We start from the raw sequence: 20012 nt of genomic DNA on the forward strand, positions 1-20012 counted from the left end.
CTGGCATAGCTCTCCACTTTTTATCCTGAGTCATCTCTCTAGTGACTCTGACAGACACAAGCCTCCATCAGGAATTTCACCTTAAGCAGCAGCTAACTGGTAAAAACAACTGCACTTAAATACACTGGCTTCTCGCCATCCCTAGTTCCTCTTGTCCCATTGCTCAAGCCACCAATCCTCTCAGCCAGCCCTGGAATACAAAGGATAGCTTTAACAAATTCTGTGCGAAGCTAAGCACAACATACCTTAATTCCCCATAGGGCACAAAATCAGCAGGTCTAAATAAGTAAAAAATGGAAGGCCTAGATACAGGCCCAAAGGACCCTTTAGTTCCAGATCCTGCTACTATCCCAGGCTCAGAGAGGTCTGGGTAAAGAGCATACTTACGAAAACATACAAGGCAGTAGTTGGGACTCTCACATCTTTACCAGAAGCAGGATGAGTGTCCACATTGTCCTGAGGGACTGGGATGGAAGAGACAGAGCGTCTCCTAAGGAACAACACAAATGCAGACATTATAGAGGACCGTTTGGGATTAGAGTCCACCAAACTGCTAGACAAGCCTCAAGAACAAGCTTGCTTGAACAGTGTGCCTATGTTAATAGCTGTTGTCTTTTTAGACCCTCCAAAGTCCAGAATTCATACTATCTCACTCAAATGACGGGAGTTAGCACACACCTTACTTTTCTGTTTGCTAATCATGGGCTCCAAAATCCAGCATTGACTGAATCCTGAACAAAAATTGCTTACCCTGTCAGTAAACTTCGGGGAAACGTTCTCAACCTAACACACCAGCCAGCTTAGAGGCAAACCTCTGGCACGTTGGAGCACTATTTTGAGCTGATTTCCATGCCTAGTGCAACAAGTCTCAGCTTTTATTATTGTGGTCAAGACAAGAGTCAGATGCGTGCTAAGAGGAAGGGCATCAAGAGCATGATGACGGCACAGCGCTCAACCTCACTGCCCAGCTCAAGGGCTCCAGCATTCATTCCTAGGAGCATGCAAAGCGCCCTGGTTAGCGTGTAGACATCGATGATTGCGGGCAGCACAGTGTGATCAGCACAATTATCAATAACCCACACTCACATGCTGGGCTGAGAAAGGGTAATATTTTCACCTGGCAGCATCAGAAGAATGGTGTCCCAAAAGGGGAGATTCGGACAGACTAAAGGGAAAGGCCATAGATCAGCTCACAGCAAGATAAAGAGAAGGGAAGTTGCAGAAAAGAGAAAGAAGCTAAATGACAAGCTGAATTAAGGCATCCATGTTTTTAGCACTGCTGAAGTTCTGCTGTACATTAAAAATAATGCATCACATACATATGCTTAGGTATATTCACACATTTTTAAAAGGAAAGGTGAAGGTCTTCTAACCTACCCAAAGATATTAGTGATAGAATCCAGAAGGCCTCCAGCAGGCTGCGAGAGTCGCTTACTAAAGAGGAGGGGAGGATAGGTTTAAACCTTAGAAACATTTTGCCCCCAAATCAAAACAGCCCCTAAAAACAAGTACCCGGGAATACAGTTTCCATTCCCAAACCCCAGCCAAGACAAACTCAACCAACACAGCATTTGAACCATCAGGAAATAGTAAGAAGGCAGAAGGGAAAACCCAGCCTATAGTCTTAAAAGAAACAAGGATCCCTAAGAAATTCCCTGACAGGGGATCTGTCTAACTCACCAAGAACTTTCGGGTGTTAATAACAAATTTCCATCCATTCTTTCAGCCCTACTTTAACAAATTAAAAAAAGAAAAACCCTACAATATATATCCTTGTGTCCTAGGGTCTGAATGTTCATGGTGCATAATAAAGTTTAACAGTTCACCCATCTTCCAGGCGGCTGCTGCATCTGTTTGTGTTAGAAATGCCAGGCCACCTGTACTCTGTCTCCCTCCCACTCTCTCTCTGTGGGGTGGAAGAGGCTTGGGGTCTCTAGGTACATCTGACTAGGTTCTCCGGTCATTTCCACAAATGGGCAGTCACCCTGATGCTGCAGCTCGCCTTTTCCCCACCCAGCCGGGCCACTCACGTAGCTGCTCTGCTGACGGCTCGCACAGGAGAGACCTCTTCAGTGTGATCTGAAGTCTCATCCACAATGACTTCAATGTCATCATCCCTGGAAAGAAATGAAAGTGAATCTGTTGTTGTCCTCAACAGGAGCTGCAAAGGCCAGTACCACATTCTAGAGATGGACTCCTTAAGACCTGGCTGCAAAGTGATGAAAAGGAGAAAGGGGAACTGTATCATGTTTGAGAAGCAAATCATTTTACCTATTCAAAACCAGTAGTGACAGTCAAAAATAATTTTCCAAAAGCAAAACTTAAACACACATGTTTCTAATGGCCAGAGGGTCTGCACATTTCCTGTGAAATCATCTGGTTTCAGAACATGTTCTTTTGTTGTTTATGCCAATGGATGTCAGGCACCTCTGGTATTTCTCTTTCTGATTCTGACAGTCTTTCCTGATTGTGGGGAAGGCAAGAAATTATTTAGGCCTTAATGATCTATTGTGTTGCAATCTTCATGGGAAAAAAATACCTTAAAAAAATTAAGAGTTGCCAGGCGTTGGTGGCGCACGCCTTTAATCCCAGCACTCGGGAGGCAGAGGCAGGCGGATCTCTGTGAGTTCGAGACCAGCCTGGACTACCAAGCGAGTTCCAGGACAGCCTCCAAAGCCACAGAGAAACCCTGTCTCGAAAAAAAAAAACCAAAAAAAAAAAAAAATTTTAAGAGTTTATCACCTACTATTTGGATTCTGAAGAATTTGAAAACAAGATTTTTTTCTTCCTATGATCATCTAGATTACGAGCATATGCACTTAAGAACCTGTTACACTAGGCAAGTCAAACCATAGCTAAGTAAATTTATTTTCCCTTGTTTACTCTGGGGTAACACGTCACTGTCTCACACTCTTGGCTGGAGGATAAAGAGAACAAGGCTATGCCTGATTTCCTACTTGGCTGGCCTTCCCAGATGTAGCGTTTAAGAGAGTCATAGGAGAAAGATAACAAGAGGAATAATACGAACTGAGCCTACAGTGAATCTCTGGGACAGAGTCTCATGGTTCTAAAGTGTACCTGGTAGTATACGTAAGCCCAGTCCCAGAAAATACCAGGTCTTTCCTCCGCATCTGGAAATGTACATTTCTCTGACCCAGACTATTACATTCCTGAGGAATAGACAGACTTGGAAAACATAGCAAGCTCTCTCAGGTTTGCAATTTAGCACAAGCCTTCCATGTGGGATCCTGGATCCTTCTTAATCATGTCACCTGGTTACACAGGCAAACAGGAGACAGACACATGACAAATCCTTTTTCTTTTTAAAGGAATGAAATCTCTTTTAGGCCACCTACTTATTTACTTTGTGGGTTTGAAAAAAATACATTGAGGATAGGAGACACAAGCATTCATAGTCTCCCAGAGCAAAAGCTTAGCCTGAGAATTCTCCTTTCCTCTAAGGAAAAATGTATAGGCTTGAGAAAATGTATAGGCTTAAGTTTAAACCACTCCTCTCCACTTAAAAATGTACTCATGTGTGAGTGTTTGGCATGTGTGTGTGTGTGTGTGTGTGTGTGTGTGTGTGTGTGTGTGTGTGTGTGTATGTCATGCTGGGTACTGGGGAGGTCAGAGGGCATTGGTTCCCCTAGAACTGGAGATACAGATGGCTGTGAGCCACTATGTGGGTGCTGGGAACTGAACCAGGTCCTATGCGAGAGCAACCAGTGATTTAAACTGCTGAGCATCTCTCAGTCTCAGGAGTCAGTACAAATTAAAGTAACAGCAAGTCATAATTCTGAAGCTAATACACCCAGAGCACAGAGGGTTGTTACTGAAATACCCACCACTTACACAGGGCTTCCAATACCAGGCACTTCACCTTCATTAGTAGGTGGCTAGGGAGAGCTGGTTTGATTTCAGTTCTTTTTGCAAAGAGATCTCTGACCTCACTTATGTCTCAAAAGTTGGAAAAACTGCCGGGTGGTGGTGGCGCAAGCCTTTAATCCCAGCACTCGGGAGGCCGAGGCAGGCGGATCTCTGTGAGTTCGAGGCCGGGCTGGACCGATAGCCTCCGAAACAATACAGAGAAACCCTGTCTCGTAAAAAAAAAAAAAAAAAAAAAAAAAAGTTGGAAAAACTTCCACTAAGGTCACAGACCAAGATAGTAAGAAACTGAAACCACAGCCCAGATTACATGACAACAGGTCTAGTTAGAGGAAGGCCAGTGATCCAGTTGACTACAGGAACCAGTAAGGTGACTCTGTGGGCAGGAGTTAATCAGAATCAACTGATCACTATCAACAACAATAAAATAAAAATTCTTGGAAAGTAATTAGGTGATAAATGCGAAAGTCTTAAGTCAACACAATATTACTTTCAAAATTTCAACCCAAGTAACCTATCTGAAATATGGACAAAGGCCATTTTCAGTACATTATTTCTAAGTGCAATGGGATGCCACCGTCGTAAAAGTAACAGAAATGGTTGTACACATCCTACTGTTCCAGTAGTGGTAGAATAACGTGGTCTTACTTTCTGCCTTTAATTCTTTAACTTTGGATTGTAGCCTCTCTGTAATAAAACTTTTTAAACTTTTAAGAGTGTAGTTAAACTGGCTTCTCTGAACTTACTGTTCAACAGGCAGAGGTTCCTTTGCTGCCTCTGCAAGCTCCTTCTGCAGCCGTGCTTGACGCCTCCTGTTTGCAAAAATAAAAATGAACAAACCAAACGTAAATGTATGCCTACTTTTTTGTTTGTTTTGTTTTACTCTCAGCTGGACGGTGGTGGCGCACGCCTTTAATCCCAGCACTCAGGAGGCAGAGGCACATGAATCTCTGTGAGTTTGAGACCAGCCTGGTCTACAAGAGCTAGTTCCAGGACACCCTCCAAAGTCGCAAAGAAACCCTGTCTCGACCGTTCTCCCTGCCAAAAGACCCCAAAACAAAACAAAAGTTTCACTCTCAAAAAACTTCTAGTTTTGAAAGCATATTTGAATATTCAATGCAGGACTGGAAAGATGGCTCAGTGGTTAGGAGTGTTCACTGCCACAGGCATGAAGACCTGAATTCCTATAGGCTCCATGCCTATAAACCCCAGTGGGAGTGTAGACAGGAGGATCATTGGGACCTGTGCTCAGTGCCAGCCTAACTTCAGGTTCAGTGAGCAAGTCTATTTCAAAGGAATAAGGCAGAGTCACAGAGCACAACACCTAACAGCCTCCTTGAGCATGCCTTCTGCCCCTCAGCACACAAAAAGATGTTTAAGGCATTTCAAATAACAGCTAGTATGGCCAAAGACACCCAAATACTGATGAGAATCCCACCGTAAAAAGGTTCCAGGGGCCGGGCGGTGGTGGCGCACGCCTTTAATCCCAGCACTCGGGAGGCAGAGGCAGGCGGATCTCTGTGAGTTCGAGGCCGGGCTGGACCGATAGCCTCCAAAACAATACAGAGAAACCCTGTCTCGCAAAAACCAAAAAAAAAAAAAAAAAAAAAAAAAAACACCCAAAAAAGGTTCCAGGGCCAGTGATGCTACCAAGTCTGACAACCTGCGTCAGATCTCTAGTGGGAGCCACCTGTGGCAAGTGTATTCTAACACACACAAAAGAAAACCAGCCTGCAGGGACCCATGGCTGCCTAGGACAAAAAGGTACTTCATGACATCACAGCTAGTTATGGTTATGACTTTGCTTCCTATAGTAAACTATCTACTAACCCAGCAACAAAACTAAGAAGAAACTCGGGGGGCAGAAGCAGGCGGATCTATGTGAGTTCTATTCTATTCTAGGCCAGCCTGGTCTACAAAGCTACACAGAGAAAAACCAAGTAAAATACAATAAAATTCACTGTCTGTGTGCTTATGCCACAACTTAATTTAAGGACCTAATTTTTTTCACTATGAATAACATGTCACCCTGACCAACCATTTGTGAACAAGTTTTCTTACTTCCCTGGGATAACTGGGGAAAGCTGTCAGATTCCCGCTGGTCTAAAGCAGTCCTCCTACTGATGGTGCCCTGTGCTTCCAGAATATACTAGCCTAACAAACCTTTCTGTTACCTTTACTGACCATAGCCACTGCTGCTTGTCATACCCATCTCTTCCTAATGACTGCATTAAGAATATTTTAGCTTGAAAGCACATTCCTGGTCCAGGGAATAAAAGTGATTGATGTGTAAGCCTGATGATCTGAGTTTGATTTCCTGAAATCCACACAAAGGGGAGAACTGATTCTACAAAGGTGCCCTCCAACTTCCACATGTGCACTACAGGGCATGCTTTCCCTTCCCTACCTTGTGTGGGCACATACACAAGAACACATAGAGTACTGAAATAAAAAGCATTTCTTAATTTACTGTTCTCTGATATTAAGAAATTTAACACTTTTACCATCATTCCTTATTTATTATATTTGATTTTCTGACTGCAAAGTTCCCTAATATTTCTATTTAGGAACTCGTCATAAAATGATCAGCACTCTCACCGTTTTCTAACTTAACCTTTAAACTTTACTTTTCCACTAACGTGAGCACGAAACATGGTAAGACATGCACTATTAGTCCTTAGGACTCATTTCTAACACCACTGTAGATAAACTAAAATTCTTTTCAAACCGATAGGGATTTTTCCAGATGATGTTTTAAAGTGTAGTCTTGTTGTCTGAATGGGATTATGTGTGGTAACAGTGGACCTTGACCATGAACACACCGTTGGCACCCGTGTGCACTCATGCGTTCTAAATTACTTCATGTCTTGTCACACAGATGCAAGTTCCTAATATGAAGGATGGGAGGCTTCCCTACTGAAACACAGGATACTGGTCAGACAGGTGTTCTTTTCAAGTTTTGCTATTGTTGTTCTGGATTTATGGGGTTTAATCAGGATGACTTAGTAGGACAGTACTTACTGGATGTTTATAAAATTCCTTATTCAAAGTGCTATAACTGGGACCCTAATGACCCACTTTTAATTCCTGGCAGAAACCCTTCCCAGACTTCACTGTATTAAAAAAATATTAGCAATAAATTTGGCTTAGGAATCTCACTTTTATATTCCTGAGATTAAACTATAGTTTTCTTACATACTAGCAGAATCAGAATTTTTGTATATGTCTGAATTGCTTCATGAAATGGGGAGACAGCAAGGAGACATGCCAAGGATGCGCCACTTGCCACCTAAACAGTGTTCCGAACAGTGCGTACCCCGCTCAGCTGCAAAGGGCCTCGCAGATGCACATTTCTCTGGCTCTGCACTTCTAATCTGGCCAGTGTTTTCTTCTCCTCCATTACCACATCAACTGTCAGGCATGTTTTTCTTTGCAAAGAACCAGGCTCTGCTCCACTAAGCTCAGACAACACTAACTGCAGCTAAACATCCTACCTAGAGTCCTTCTCATTTTCGGCATTGAGGCGATTGGCTTCCTGGGCCTTCTCAGCCATCCATCTGGTGACCAGCTCTTGGTTCTCCTCAGTAGTTTTCCTTAGTTTCTCCTCCAGAGCAGTAAAAGTAATCTGCAGGGCATCATACTCATCCTTCAGAGTCTGGTTAGCTAGCTCCAGGTCCTGCAGTTTGGTACGCAGGTCCAGGCACTCTGTCTCCAGGTTAGAGATGGTCTGTAAACACTCTGCAATTCTGAAAGTACAATTCGAGAGGAGCATTCCCTCATCAGAGCCCTGTACCACAGCCAGAGCATCTGGCCAAGTACCATCTAGATGGGCTTGAGCAAGCAGCAGCAAGAACACTGGCCACCATACCTGGCCTATTCAGCTCACCAGACACCCAAGATGAAGTTCCTACTGACCACGAATGGCCAGTAACGGTAGCTTTCAGGAAAACAGGACCTGAGAGAGGGGGAAGCTCTAGGCACTTCCCAAGTGGCAAAAGGTCTTGTAAGGAGCTCTCCACAACTCTAAAGGCATAAGGTCTGAGTCTGTTTCCCGTCTGCCAGAGTTCTTGCTAGTTAACAATCTTCCTGCTCACAAATGTACCTTCCACCATCCTAACAGACACGTGCTTGGATACTGCGGCCCCACCTCTAGTGGAAGACACCAGTGACCGCTCACAGTGGCCATGGAGAACTGAGAATGCCTCCAGAACATTCACTTGCAAAGGCCACCATTACTTCCTTACGCAGATATCCAGCACAGAAGCTCAAGGACACTGCCCTTGCTTCACTCAGAAAAGAACTCCAGATTGCAAGCAATGCAACAAAATTCTTGCTGAGAGGGGTGTGACTACTGCTTGCTACCAGCCCTGCTCACAGTAGTGCAGCAAAACCAATGTGTAAGCCAACAGTCGGACCCCCAGGAGACACAGTCTCTACTTACTTTGCTTCATTCATCTGCATCTCCCTGTCCTTCTGCTGCATTTGGTTATTCAGGTCAATCACCAACTGAGCTAACTGGGAGACAAAAGACTCTCATAAATAAGAGACCGTTGAATCTCAACCACAAGCTACACAGTGGGTTACTATTTCCTTATTTTTAAGAAAGAAGAAGTGGAGATGGTTGCAAGGCAGGCAGAAGGGGCTTTGGGGCTGTCTGCTGCCTCTTACAATCTTGGCCGGGACGTTTGTGCAGAGGATACCCTCCACCTTGTGACTGACTCAGTTGAACACAGTAAAGGTATTTTCTCATCCAGATGTGTCTTATGTAAGACCAAGAAGTCCGTAAGGCATTCAGCCTCAGGGACTGATACACTCAGAAAGATCTTAAGGGGATCACACAGCAAACCTTTTACTCTTGAAGACTTTCCCACCATTTCTCCTAAGCTGCTGTTAGAGCAGTGGTCTGGCTTTGGCTCACCTTCTGCTTCTAGACCTCATGTTGATTGATGATTTTCTTTGCTGTATCCTGTCCCATGCCCCCCACCTTCCACCCTGCCTCATGGAGAGTTTGTGATGTCAGATTAGAAAGTGCCTGCTTTCCTGCCTTTACCAAGGTCCTGGAAAGAGCAGAAGGGCTTTCTTTACCTCCCCGCGTTTCTTGTGCAGCTCTGTCAGCTCTTCCTGGTGTTTCATCTTCAACTGGGCCATTTCTTGTATCTGACTATCATTCCACGCACCATCGTGTCCAGGACTAAAAATCACCACCAGCCACATGAAGGCAACATGCAAAAATGGAGAGTAAAATAAAATATCATACTTCAGATCTTTCCCACTAGGTAATGGGGTACTAACTCAAGAATTTAAACCTGTCAATCTACCAGACCATTTTGGCATCTGAAATAGTGGCAAATCTTGAGCCTCTATGGGTATAAAGCAGGAGACTGATGATGGTAAACCAAACACAACCAGAGCAAACAGTCAAATCAGGGGCAAAGGCTGGGCTTCTGAATTAAGTGTAGGTGAACAGCAAACACACCCACTCATTCCCCAAAATCTGCATTCCAGCCCTGGGCCAGGTACTGCTGGTTCTGACGAGAAAGGCAGAGGGGGTACAGAGGTCTGTCCTCAGGCATCTGAGGATCAATAAAAAGCAGACGGGCAAAAACAAGTAAATGTGTGACGTTACATGCTACAAAGGAAGTACAAACCAGGGAAGGAAATCCTACTTTGTTTAGCCTAAGGAAGCAGGGTTTCTCTAAGGTGACCAGAAAGAAATGAAGGGCCAGCCATGCGCTCACCCCTACCCTCAGGATCCCCTGAGTAGAGAGGGGAGCAAACTACAGACCTGGGAGACAGTGAAGAGCAACAAGAACCAAGACTCAGTAAGTAAGATGATGCCGAACCTTCCTTCCCCTCCCCTGCTGAGGGATTTTACCAGTCTGGGGTGGGGAGGAGGTGCTGGAACAGGAGCACAAACAGTGAGACCAATTAGCAGACACTGAATAACCCTTCTGGACCAAGTAGCTCAGACCACGGGGTGCCAGTGGAGACGAGAGTCTAGGCCCATTCTGAAGGGTGCCTACAGTACTTGGATGGGCCAGAACAAAAGACTGACAGGAGTAAGATGACCCAGGGCTTTGGGCCTGAGCAGCCTGCAAGCCAGGTATCATGAATTAATTGTATGGCCAGCCTGGGGAAGAACAGGTCTAGGTGAGGACAGGATTCTGTTATGGATATCCACACTGAAGGCGCACAAAGGTAAGGTCAGCACACAGATGTGCACCATGCTACAGGAGTACAGGCCACCCCAACAGTGTGTGTCTTGGGAACTTTGTCAGATATTTGACAATATCCGAGAAACAACACTATGATGAAAAAACAGTGACAGGCACTAAATTACAAAGGCACAAGGGTGGAGGGGCAGAAATCAAGGAAGTTAATCAGTTAACAGCTGTGGGCAAAACAAACTATGTGGAAACCCAGACTTAAATCCTATCACAACAGATCTCCAAGGCCACCAAACGCTGTTCAGAGAAATGTCTGGACTCCAACCCAAACAGATCCAAAAGAAACCATTTTTCCTCAAGGAACTCCTACCAGTCCCAAAGATCTCTTCTCCAAAGCTCAAGGGAAAACAAACAAAACTGCCAATAGCTCCGATCAGGGGTGGTGGCTATACACTTTTATCAAGGGCTACCTAGCTCTGCTCCCAGTATTCAAAGGACCAGTGTCCCAGCTTCTGGCTCTTTATTTTTTTGGTCAGAATCTGCACTGGACGAATAAACACGTTTATTCCAGAGATTCTGCAAAACTCTGGTTAACAACTGAAGATTTATGGTTCAAGGGGAGGGGCTTGGCAAGAGCTACAGATGTGCTTATTAGCAGGTGATGTGAACTGGGAAAAGTGATGGGAAAAAAGGAAGGAGGCTGGACAGTGACTGGAACATCCATACTTACAGGGAGAGAGAACAGTGTTCTCTTTATTATTTAGGCTACAGTGGGAAGGGGGGAGGGGTGATGACAAAGAGCAGCACAGGAAGCTGGGCGTGGTGGTGTGAGCCTTTAGTCCCAGCGGAGGCAGTAGGATCTGAGTTCCAGGCCAGCCTGGTCTACACAATGAGTTTCAGGACAGTCAGGACTAAAAAGAGAAGCCCTGTTTTGGAACAGCATGGTAACACCCCGCAATTCAAACCTCTACCTATACTTGGATTTTTATCATCTATGTAAGCATAACTATTCACTCATCTCACCCTTTAGGCAAATGGATACTTCTTAGCCCAAGAAGTAGACAGCAGCAGCCAAAAAGTAGAATAACCCATATAAAACCATTTATAATGACTTTGGGTGATTAGAAAGTATTTCACCAAATTTCTCTCTAAATGCAAAGCAGCAGGGATTATGCAAAGCATCAAACACACTCCTTTTAACCTATAAACCGGCATTCAAAAGAAATGCTCCTGAGGGCTGGAGAGATGGCTCAGAGGTTAAGAGCACTGACTGCTCTACCAGGGGTCCTGAGTTTGATTCCCAGCAACCACACGGTGGCTCACGACCATCTACAATTCAATCTGGTGCCCTCTTCTGGTATGTAAGTAGAATAGTGTATATGTAATAAATAAATAAATCTTAAAAAAAAAAAAAAGAAAAGAAAAAGAAATGCTTCTGACATCACAGCAGTAAGAAAATTAAGTCATTCCTCACACAAAGCTGGGAAGGGTTCCTAGAGTAACAGGGAGGACTTCCTAGGATGGCTAACTGCAGACAAGGCTGAGGGGAACTTTCCATACGGATAGACGCAGCTCCCATCAGAGCTGCTAAGAACAAGGCAAGAAGGGACAGGTCACTCCCCTGCTCTGGGACCAGTGACTTCCTCCTACTCACAACAAAACAAAGGGACTGGATGCCTTCTGTGAACACTCAGCACACTTCCAAGCAGACACCCCTTTGGCTGGTCTCTGGCTTAGTTTCTGTTCCCACAAAGTGGATTCCTAACTCTCACCTTTGCAAGCCCAATGCCTAGACACACTAGTCACAAATCTAAGGTAAGAGACTCTAGCTACAGTTCAGGAATGAAAAGTGGTAGCAAAATAAATGTAAACCAATGGACAGAATCACAAGCCTGAGATAAAGAGCCTGGCTGACAGAGGAGATATGGTAGGAAGGGATATGTAGGGAAAAAGGAACCCAGGCAACTTGGGGAGGACACCATTAAGGGAATAAGGCAATCAAGAGGACTGGCTCATTACGGATGTTTGTGGGAAAAGACAGACTTCCAGTAAAACAATCATACTAGTAAAATTCTCACAAAGAACTGTCTGACCAGAGTTAGAACACCCTCCTAAAAACATCAGCTTGTTGATGATACAAGACTACAGTCACTCTGCTGATTGTTTTCATTGATGTGACCCAAGCTAGGGCCATACAAGAAGAAGAATCCTCAACTGTAGCCTGTAGGCAGGTCTATGGGGCATTTTCTTGGTTACTGATTCATGTGTGAGGACCCAGCCCACCAGGAGTAGTGTCAACCCTAGGCAAGTGTCCTGGCGTATCTGAAAACAAGCTGAGGAGCCACTGGGAGCAGGGATCCTCTGTGGCTTCTGCTGCAGCTGCCACATCCAGGTTCCTACCCTGCCTGAGTATCTATGGCAGTTTCCCTCAATGATGGGCTGTGACTGTGATATATAAACCCAATAACCCTCCCCTCCAAGTTACTTTTGATCATGGTCTTTATGACAGAAATAGAACCCTAATTAGGACAGTCACCAAGAGCTCACCAGACAAGTCACACACCTTTGATCCTAGCCTTCAGAAGGCAGAGGCAGGCAGATATGAGTTTTAGACCAGCCTGGTCTACAGACTGAGTTCCAGAAGATCGAGGGCTAACAGAGAAACCCTGTCTCAAAACTGAAGTGCTTACTCAGACAGAAATACAATCTTTTAACCAAATGAATTTAGATGAACAAGAAGGTAAAACCACATTTCCTGTAATTAACCAGATCATTGTAACTAACATCTTAAACACTACAGAAGCCTCTTCAGGTCACACATGCAGATCTCCTGAACTGTGACTAAGTGAAAGACAGAAAGTAAGTTGGGCAGAGTCACCTATTTTTATGATTTTTTCCTACCCTGTCACTTCCCAGGAAACCATCTTGCCAGATGGACAGAAGGCTACGGGGAAGATGCATTTACAGGCAGAAGTAAATGGCAGGCCACACCCATCATTTCTGTTTTGTTTTTAACAATTGCTAGGTGTCAACACGCAAAAAGACTGTAGATTTTAGATTAATAATGGGTACCATTCCCATATCAGCCATCAACTGCACATACGTCTTAGACACTATGGAGAAGACAGAAGGACTCTGAACCCCATCTGCACTAGAGTGTGGCTTTTCATTAAAGTCTAGTAAGCAATCAAACATCCCACATGAACATATACTTTTCCAATCAAGTTCTCAAAAGAAAAACCTGCTGCAAGATTTCACAAGCTAAAGCTGAAAACACTAGGCTAAAAAGGATCAAACAGACCAGCACTATAATAAAAAGCAATCTGTGTTTATTTGTCAGTTAATCCTGTTTTAACAAAGCCCTGGAAGACTACTCAGGAACCCAGTTGTTTCTGATCATCCAACTTTTTTTTAAAGGCTGGATCACATTATATTACTAGCCTTTCGCCTCTGCCTCCCGAGTGCTGGAATTACAGGTTTGCAACACCAGACGTAGCCCTTGTTTCTGATTACTCAAAAAGAGAACTCAGTGGGTCAGAAGTGAGACTGAAATAGGTACCCTGTGAACAGGCCTTGAGAAGTTTCTCAACCTGATAAAACCATACTGGTAAGGCTTCTAGGGGTGTGTGTGCATATCTCCTGAACAATCGCTTTAGTTACTTGACTTTAGGAGCTTTTATTTGAAGGGAATTGAGAAAAATTAGGTTAGAAAAACAAGTGTTTGCTTTAGAAAGTGCTCACTGAGCAGGGCATGCTAGTGCACCCCTGTAATCCCAGCAACTGGAAGGCAGAAGAAGGATGGCTACAAGCACTAGACTAGCCTGGGCTATCGTGTTGGGCTTTCCTCAACAACACATACATACATACACATACACACACACACACACACATGCAAGCAAGCATGAGAGAGAACAGTAAGACAAGCTTAAGATGTACAAGTTTGTTTCTGAATACCTTATCTCGTGTCTGTTTGGTATGTCATGCTTTTCAGCTTGTAGCTTCTGGGCCAATACTGAATGAAGATCTGACTTTTCCAGCAACTTGGTATCTATATACATAAAAAGAAAAAAGCTATTATTGCACCATGCATATAACTTACAAAGCTTGGGACCAAAAAAGCACTAGATACTCCAGGCATTGTCATCATTATTAGGTGGCAACAAACTATGTTTGCAGTAGGCTTGGTCACATGTAGCAATCTAGGAACTCAATTCCTCAGGTGCTTCTTGGTCTAAGTTTGTGAAGTCCAACTACAGACATCCATGGACACACATATGTAAGAATGACACCTACAGACAACTAAAATTGCATTCTACCTCCAAGGTTATTGTTTTCCACCTCACGCATCACAGCAAAATGAAATGATAGGTGTTTAAACTTACTGTATTGATGAATTTAAATACTCTTTAGATCAGAGTACTGGGAAAAACAGAAAGTCTAATGGGCTGGAAAGAAAGATTAGAGCCCAACACAGGAAAAAGAAGGATAAAATATTAAGACTTTATTTTTTTACTTGCTGGTTTTTTTTTGAGACAGGGTTTTCCTAAGTAGCCCTGGCTGTCCTGTAACTTGCTTTGTAGACCAGGCAATTTTCAAACTTAGAGATCCACCTGCCTCTGTCTCCCAAGTGCTGCGATTAAAGGTGCGAGGTGAAATATTTAGACTTCTTACTGGTAGTGATGAAATAAAACTGTTAAAAGCAGGCAGCCACATGCAAAATAATCTGAATTAGAAAGATGTCAAAGTCCCCCACGAGGTTTCTTGCTCAGGCAATTGGATGGAGGTTTGTCTCATAACACTATAGGAAAGACTTTGGCAATAAAACAAGTTCTTTCTGCCCATATGAGATGGCAAATAGTAAAAAAAAAAACTCAAAAGAACAGACAGGGCTTGAAAGATACAGTCAGGGACAAAAGGCACAGTCCAATAAGGTGTGATTGAGGCTCTGAAGGGGCAGAAATGGGAGTGATCACTCTACAAAAGGTCAAAGCCTACAGTCCTACAGGTCAACGCAGGAAGCAGATGGGACCTTAGGACCGAAGAATGACAATTTCTTCGCTCAAATGTCAAACAGACTGGCAAAACTGGGGACACGAAGAACGAAAATGCCCGTGATACTTTTGATTCTTACTTAAAGTCGTAGAGAGCGGCGAAGAAAACCATTTCTTTCTGGCCTTAGGCTTTCAATAATAGCAAAGGCTGTGATCCAACGGACAAACCGTAAGATTCAAAATGTGTAAAAAAAAAAAAAAAAGCCTGAGAAATCAAAGGCCACGTGTTCTACAGTACTCCGAAGAGAACGTTAATCTCTCAAGTTACTGCTTAAAGTCGACGTCTGTCTAGATCCCCTAAATAGAATGTTTCTGGAGTGTATCAGCACCGAGTGGATTGTCGTGATTCACAACCACAAACGATGCCTGTGGAAACAAAGTGGAAGTGGAACCTCCACGATCTCACCCGAGGTTTAAGTCAAAGGAAGGAAGGAAAGCGCTGAAAGGGCTTGGGGCGCGCGGGGCCCAAGGTCCCCGCCGGGGCCGCCATGCGCGCGGGCGGAGCCGGGGCCCGGCCTGGGGTTCCCGCTGCCGCGCCACTCCACTCCCCGCCCCGGGCCCGCGTGCGCGGCTCACACTGCAGGATGATCTCCTCGAACGCCTGCCTCTGCAGCCGGTCCCGGCGCCTCAGTTCCTCCGCGATGTGGCGCTTCCAGCGGGGAAAGTCAGCGGCGCGGAGGCCCGACGACATGCCGAACGCTGCCCCGGCGCCCCAAGGCCGCCGATCCGCGCCGCCACTGGGAACTGCAGGCTGCAGCGTGCAGCGAGCGCCCGGCGCAGGGGGCCGGCCGCCGGAACCTGACCTCCACTTATAAGGGACCCCAGAGGCTATCCGGGATGGTTTTCCGGTCCCTGAAGGAAATGATTTTGGAGGAGGCCGGAAGGCCCGCCTCGTAGCTGGACGACGCAGGCTGCGCGCAAACTGGCGGCCGGAGACGTCGCGGGACGCTCTCAAATGACGCAACCTTGAAGCCGGAAGCGTCGGTGACCAGAAACTGCCGCTGTGGGGCGCCCTGGATGCGCGGAAGGAAACACGGAAGGGTCTGTTTTGTCCTCCAGTGTCACCTCCTTTTTCCTTATTTCAGCTCAGAAGTGGGGGCCACCCCTCTCCCAGTAGCTGAATGTTGTTGAGTGAGTGACTAAATAGTTGCCTAACCTGTAAAATAGGAACAGTAATGGGGCTTAACAGAATTGTGAAAAGCTATATAATGTAATTTCTGACCCAGCTGCATGTCAGGTCTATCTTTGAGTAGACAACCATGGCCCTCCCAGGCCTGCCCAACGTCTAGCTGCTGTAACGCGGGCCGGGCAGCTGACTTTTTGTGCATGTGTGGGTGTGCCTTCTAGGCTAGTCTCAAACCCCTGGACTCAAACCATCCTTTTGGTCTTTCGGTTCCTATACCGTCAAAGGAAATTAATCAGTTGAGAGACACGGTTTAAGCAGAAGTTTAGCAAACCAAACATTCTAAAGAAAGAGGAGTGGGCTGTTGCCAAGTGTCTCTGTTGGGGATTTTATTGACATTTTTATGAAAAGGAGGTAGGTAGCATATGGAGTAAGGTGTCTTTTTTTTTTTTTTTTTTTTTTGGTTTTTACGAGACAGGGTTTCTCTGTATTGTTTTGGAGGCTGTCGGACCAGCCCGGCCTCGAACTCACAGAGATCCTCCTGCCTCTGCCTCCCAAGTGCTGGGATTAAAGGTGTGTGCCACCACCGCCCAGCAAGGTGTCTCTTTCTCTCCCTTCGTGAATACACACATATACGCGAGAGCCTTAGTTCTTGATTAGCTGGGAGAAATATCTGTAGGCTCAAGGATATTTAAGCACATGGGGAATTCTGCTCATCAGGAGACTCTGCTATCAAATTGCTGCTGTAGCTTTCTTGAGCTGTGCTGGTTTTGTTTTTGTTTTCTTTTAACCTGATACAGTCTGGGAAGTGGGAACCTCCACTGAGAAAATGTCTCTGTAAGATTGGTCTGTAGGCAATTCGGTACAGTGTTTTCTTGATTAATGAACAAACTAAAGGCCGGGCTTGATGGCTCACTTAGGAGGCAGAGGCAGGTGGATTTCTCTGAGTTTAAGGCCAGCATGGTCTACATGGTGAGTTCCAGAATAGCCAAGGCTACATAGACCCTGTCTCAAAAAGCCAAAAAACAAAAAAGTAAGACAGTTGTTTCATATCTAGATCCTTTTTGAGACTGTTCAAGCTCCCAGAAAGATTTCTTGGCTCTCTGATAAGAAAAATTTGAATTTAGCCAGGTGGTGGTAATGCATGCCTTTAATCCCAACATTTGGGTGGCACAGGCAGGTGGGTCTCTTTAAGTTCAAGGCCAGCCTCGTTTACAGAGCGAGTTCCAGGGAAGCCAGGGCTACAGGGAGAAACCCTGTCTTGGAAAGCAAACAAAGAAAATTGGAGTTTTATTATGAGAGTTGGGCCATGGTTTCAAGAGAGTTTCTCAAACTGTACTAAGTTAGGAATGGAGATTAAGCTGTCTTTTAGGACTCCTTCGCCCAGATTCTCCCCTCAAGTTGCCTTGTATGTGCTTCTGGAGTATCTGAGACTGTATACAGTCACATGTGCCCCATGCCTAGAACCACTGACCTTAGAAACAGCCCTACCATCACTGAAGAAGTGGGTGGATGAAAACGAGAGCTAATAAAAGGAAGTGTGAACAGTGAAGCACAGTTTGTGTCCACCATTAGATTCCTAGGGTCTCCTTGAAAAGGTGGCTTTGGTCGATAAACTCAACGGAACAGAAAACTTGGGTCAAAATAGAATTGCCAGAACGTCATTGCCTTCAACAGACTAGTGAATACATTGTCTTTAACGTGTTAGTAAAGTTGTTACAGGGTCAATAAAATGGCTCAGTGGGTAAGGGCAACTGCTGCCAAGCCTGATGACCTGAGTTCAACTCCCAGGACCCACACAGAAGGAGATAATTGACTCCTGCCAGTTATCTTTTTACCACACACAAACACACACAGTGACACCCATATGTACACATATATACAACACAAACTCGTGTACATACAATAAGTAAATAAATGCAATTTAAAAAATAATGGAACTGCACAAAGTAGGAGGTCACAGAAGGGGGAAGAAATGTCAGAGAATCTTCTAATAAAATCCTTCAGAGACAAGTAGGAAATCCTTGGAACAGAACACACATGGAGCAGAGGAGGAGGACAGTCAGTTTCTAGAACTGTAGTAAAGACACTCCATTAGCAGTCACTCTGGAGGCACTGAAAGGACCCACGGGAATCAGAGATGTAAGCGATTACCTCCTACAGGGAAGGGAATGAAGAAACAGGTGCTGAAAGTCACCAGGAATATCTCCAACTGTAATGGTGGTGTCAACTGCAAAAGACCATGGAATTGAATCCTGACAACTAATCATGATCATTTTCTGACAGGAGTATAATTAAAATAGTGTTGATAGTTTTACTAATTTGCCCAGGCAGCATCCACTTGGAGTTACGTCAAATAATATTTTGATGGCATAACCATATGCAAAAATGTTTGTCATAGCATTACTAACAATAGTGTAGATGGTTTTCCAACCCTAAGAGATTGTCCACATTATTGTAGCCTCATTGTTAATTGCTCATAGTAAAAGCAGTATATGGTATAGATCTTATTTGTTTAAAAGAAGCATCCCTAAATCCTCAGACACTGTAGATACTTGTTGAATGATGGATAATCACTAAACTAAGTGGGATAAGCTCTGCTCCATCCTCTTTCCTAACCACAGCTCTGGCTGGCACACCCTGAACCATCCTTCCATTACTGTGCTCCCTCCCTCTGCAGAGTGTTGGGCCCACTCCTCCCTTCTGTAGCCTCTTCCTCACAGAGAAAAGTTCTTAATGACCAGGTCAAATCTCCCTCTTGCAAGTGTACCTCTCCTCATAGCACTCATTGCATTTGGAATTTCACACATGTGCTTGTGTCATTACTTGATGGAGGCCTGACTTCCCTAGCTCGTCTGTTGTAAGCTCCACAAAACAAAACCCCTGTGTATTTTTCTTATGATCACTACTTGTCCAGCAAAGACTTGAAAGTTTTGAAGTAGAAGGTGGTCAGCAAACACAGTTTAGTGAAGGAAGAATGCACCAATATTAACGTTTCTTGCGGCGTTACACTTACAATGCTGGTATTTCCCCTCAGCCTCATTTCTGTTTCATGTAGCCCAGGCTGGCCTGAGACTCACTGTGTGGCTGGAGCTGTGCTCGTACATACTCCTGGTCCTATCTCAGCCTTTCCAAGCATTTGGTGCGCGTCTTTGTTTATATATGTACCTGTCTAAGTCAGTGTTCTATTGCTGTGAAGAGACACCATGGCCACGACAGCTCTTATATAGGAAAGCATTTAAATGGGGCTGGCTTACAGTTTCAGAGTCCATTATCATCGTGGTGGGGAGCATGACGTCATGCAGGCAGATGTGGTGATAGAGGAACTGGGAGTTCTACATCTAGATCCTCAAGCAGCAGGGAAGAGAGACACTTGACCTAGATTGAGCATTTAAAACCCCAAAGCCCCCCCCCCAACACACTTCTTCCAACAAGGCCACACCTAATCCCTGTCAAGTATTGACACTCCCTAATGATCAAGCATTCAAATATATGAACTTATGGGGGCCATTCCTATTCAAGACACCACAGTACCTTCTGTGCATGTTCTAACTGGTAGATTGTATATACACACTATATATGCTTGAAAAGGTTCCACAAATGGCCATGTAGTTATTGACCAACTGAGGAGCAGCATGCTCAGCCCTGTGGATGACAGCATGAGCAGGACTACTTCAGCAGGACTGTGAGCTATGCACTCTTCTGAGCATATTAGACTTCTCACAATAACACCACTTGGCTATCATTAGTTAGGGTTCCCATTGCCAGCCTTATTTACGGCTGAGG

The 20012-nt window shown here is 44.7% G+C and overlaps 1 protein-coding gene across 3 annotated transcripts in view; it reads right to left on the reverse strand.

Annotated features, from left to right (window-relative positions):
- Atg16l1 (autophagy related 16 like 1) overlaps positions 1-15952 on the reverse strand; it is a 31748-nt gene extending 15796 nt beyond the window's left edge. The window contains exons 1-10 of one of the 3 annotated variants that reach the window (XM_040753080.1): positions 15680-15952; positions 14007-14100; positions 8971-9076; positions 8327-8400; positions 7380-7631; positions 4632-4697; positions 2031-2117; positions 1378-1434; positions 1118-1165; positions 388-490 (exon numbers count right to left, since the gene is read on the reverse strand). In XM_040753080.1, coding sequence (XP_040609014.1) covers positions 388-490; positions 1118-1165; positions 1378-1434; positions 2031-2117; positions 4632-4697; positions 7380-7631; positions 8327-8400; positions 8971-9076; positions 14007-14100; positions 15680-15794 — 1002 coding nt within the window. In that variant the 5' untranslated portion in view covers positions 15795-15952. The remainder of the gene's footprint in view (positions 1-387; positions 491-1117; positions 1166-1377; positions 1435-2030; positions 2118-4631; positions 4698-7379; positions 7632-8326; positions 8401-8970; positions 9077-14006; positions 14101-15679) is intronic. The other 2 variants (XM_040753081.1, XM_040753082.1) reach the window with 2 other exon arrangements.
- Between the last annotated feature and the right edge of the window lie 4060 nt (positions 15953-20012).

This window comes from Mesocricetus auratus, unplaced genomic scaffold (assembly GCF_017639785.1).
Source record: "Mesocricetus auratus isolate SY011 unplaced genomic scaffold, BCM_Maur_2.0 Super-Scaffold_100010, whole genome shotgun sequence".
In the NCBI taxonomy this organism is placed as follows: Eukaryota; Metazoa; Chordata; class Mammalia; order Rodentia; family Cricetidae; genus Mesocricetus; species Mesocricetus auratus.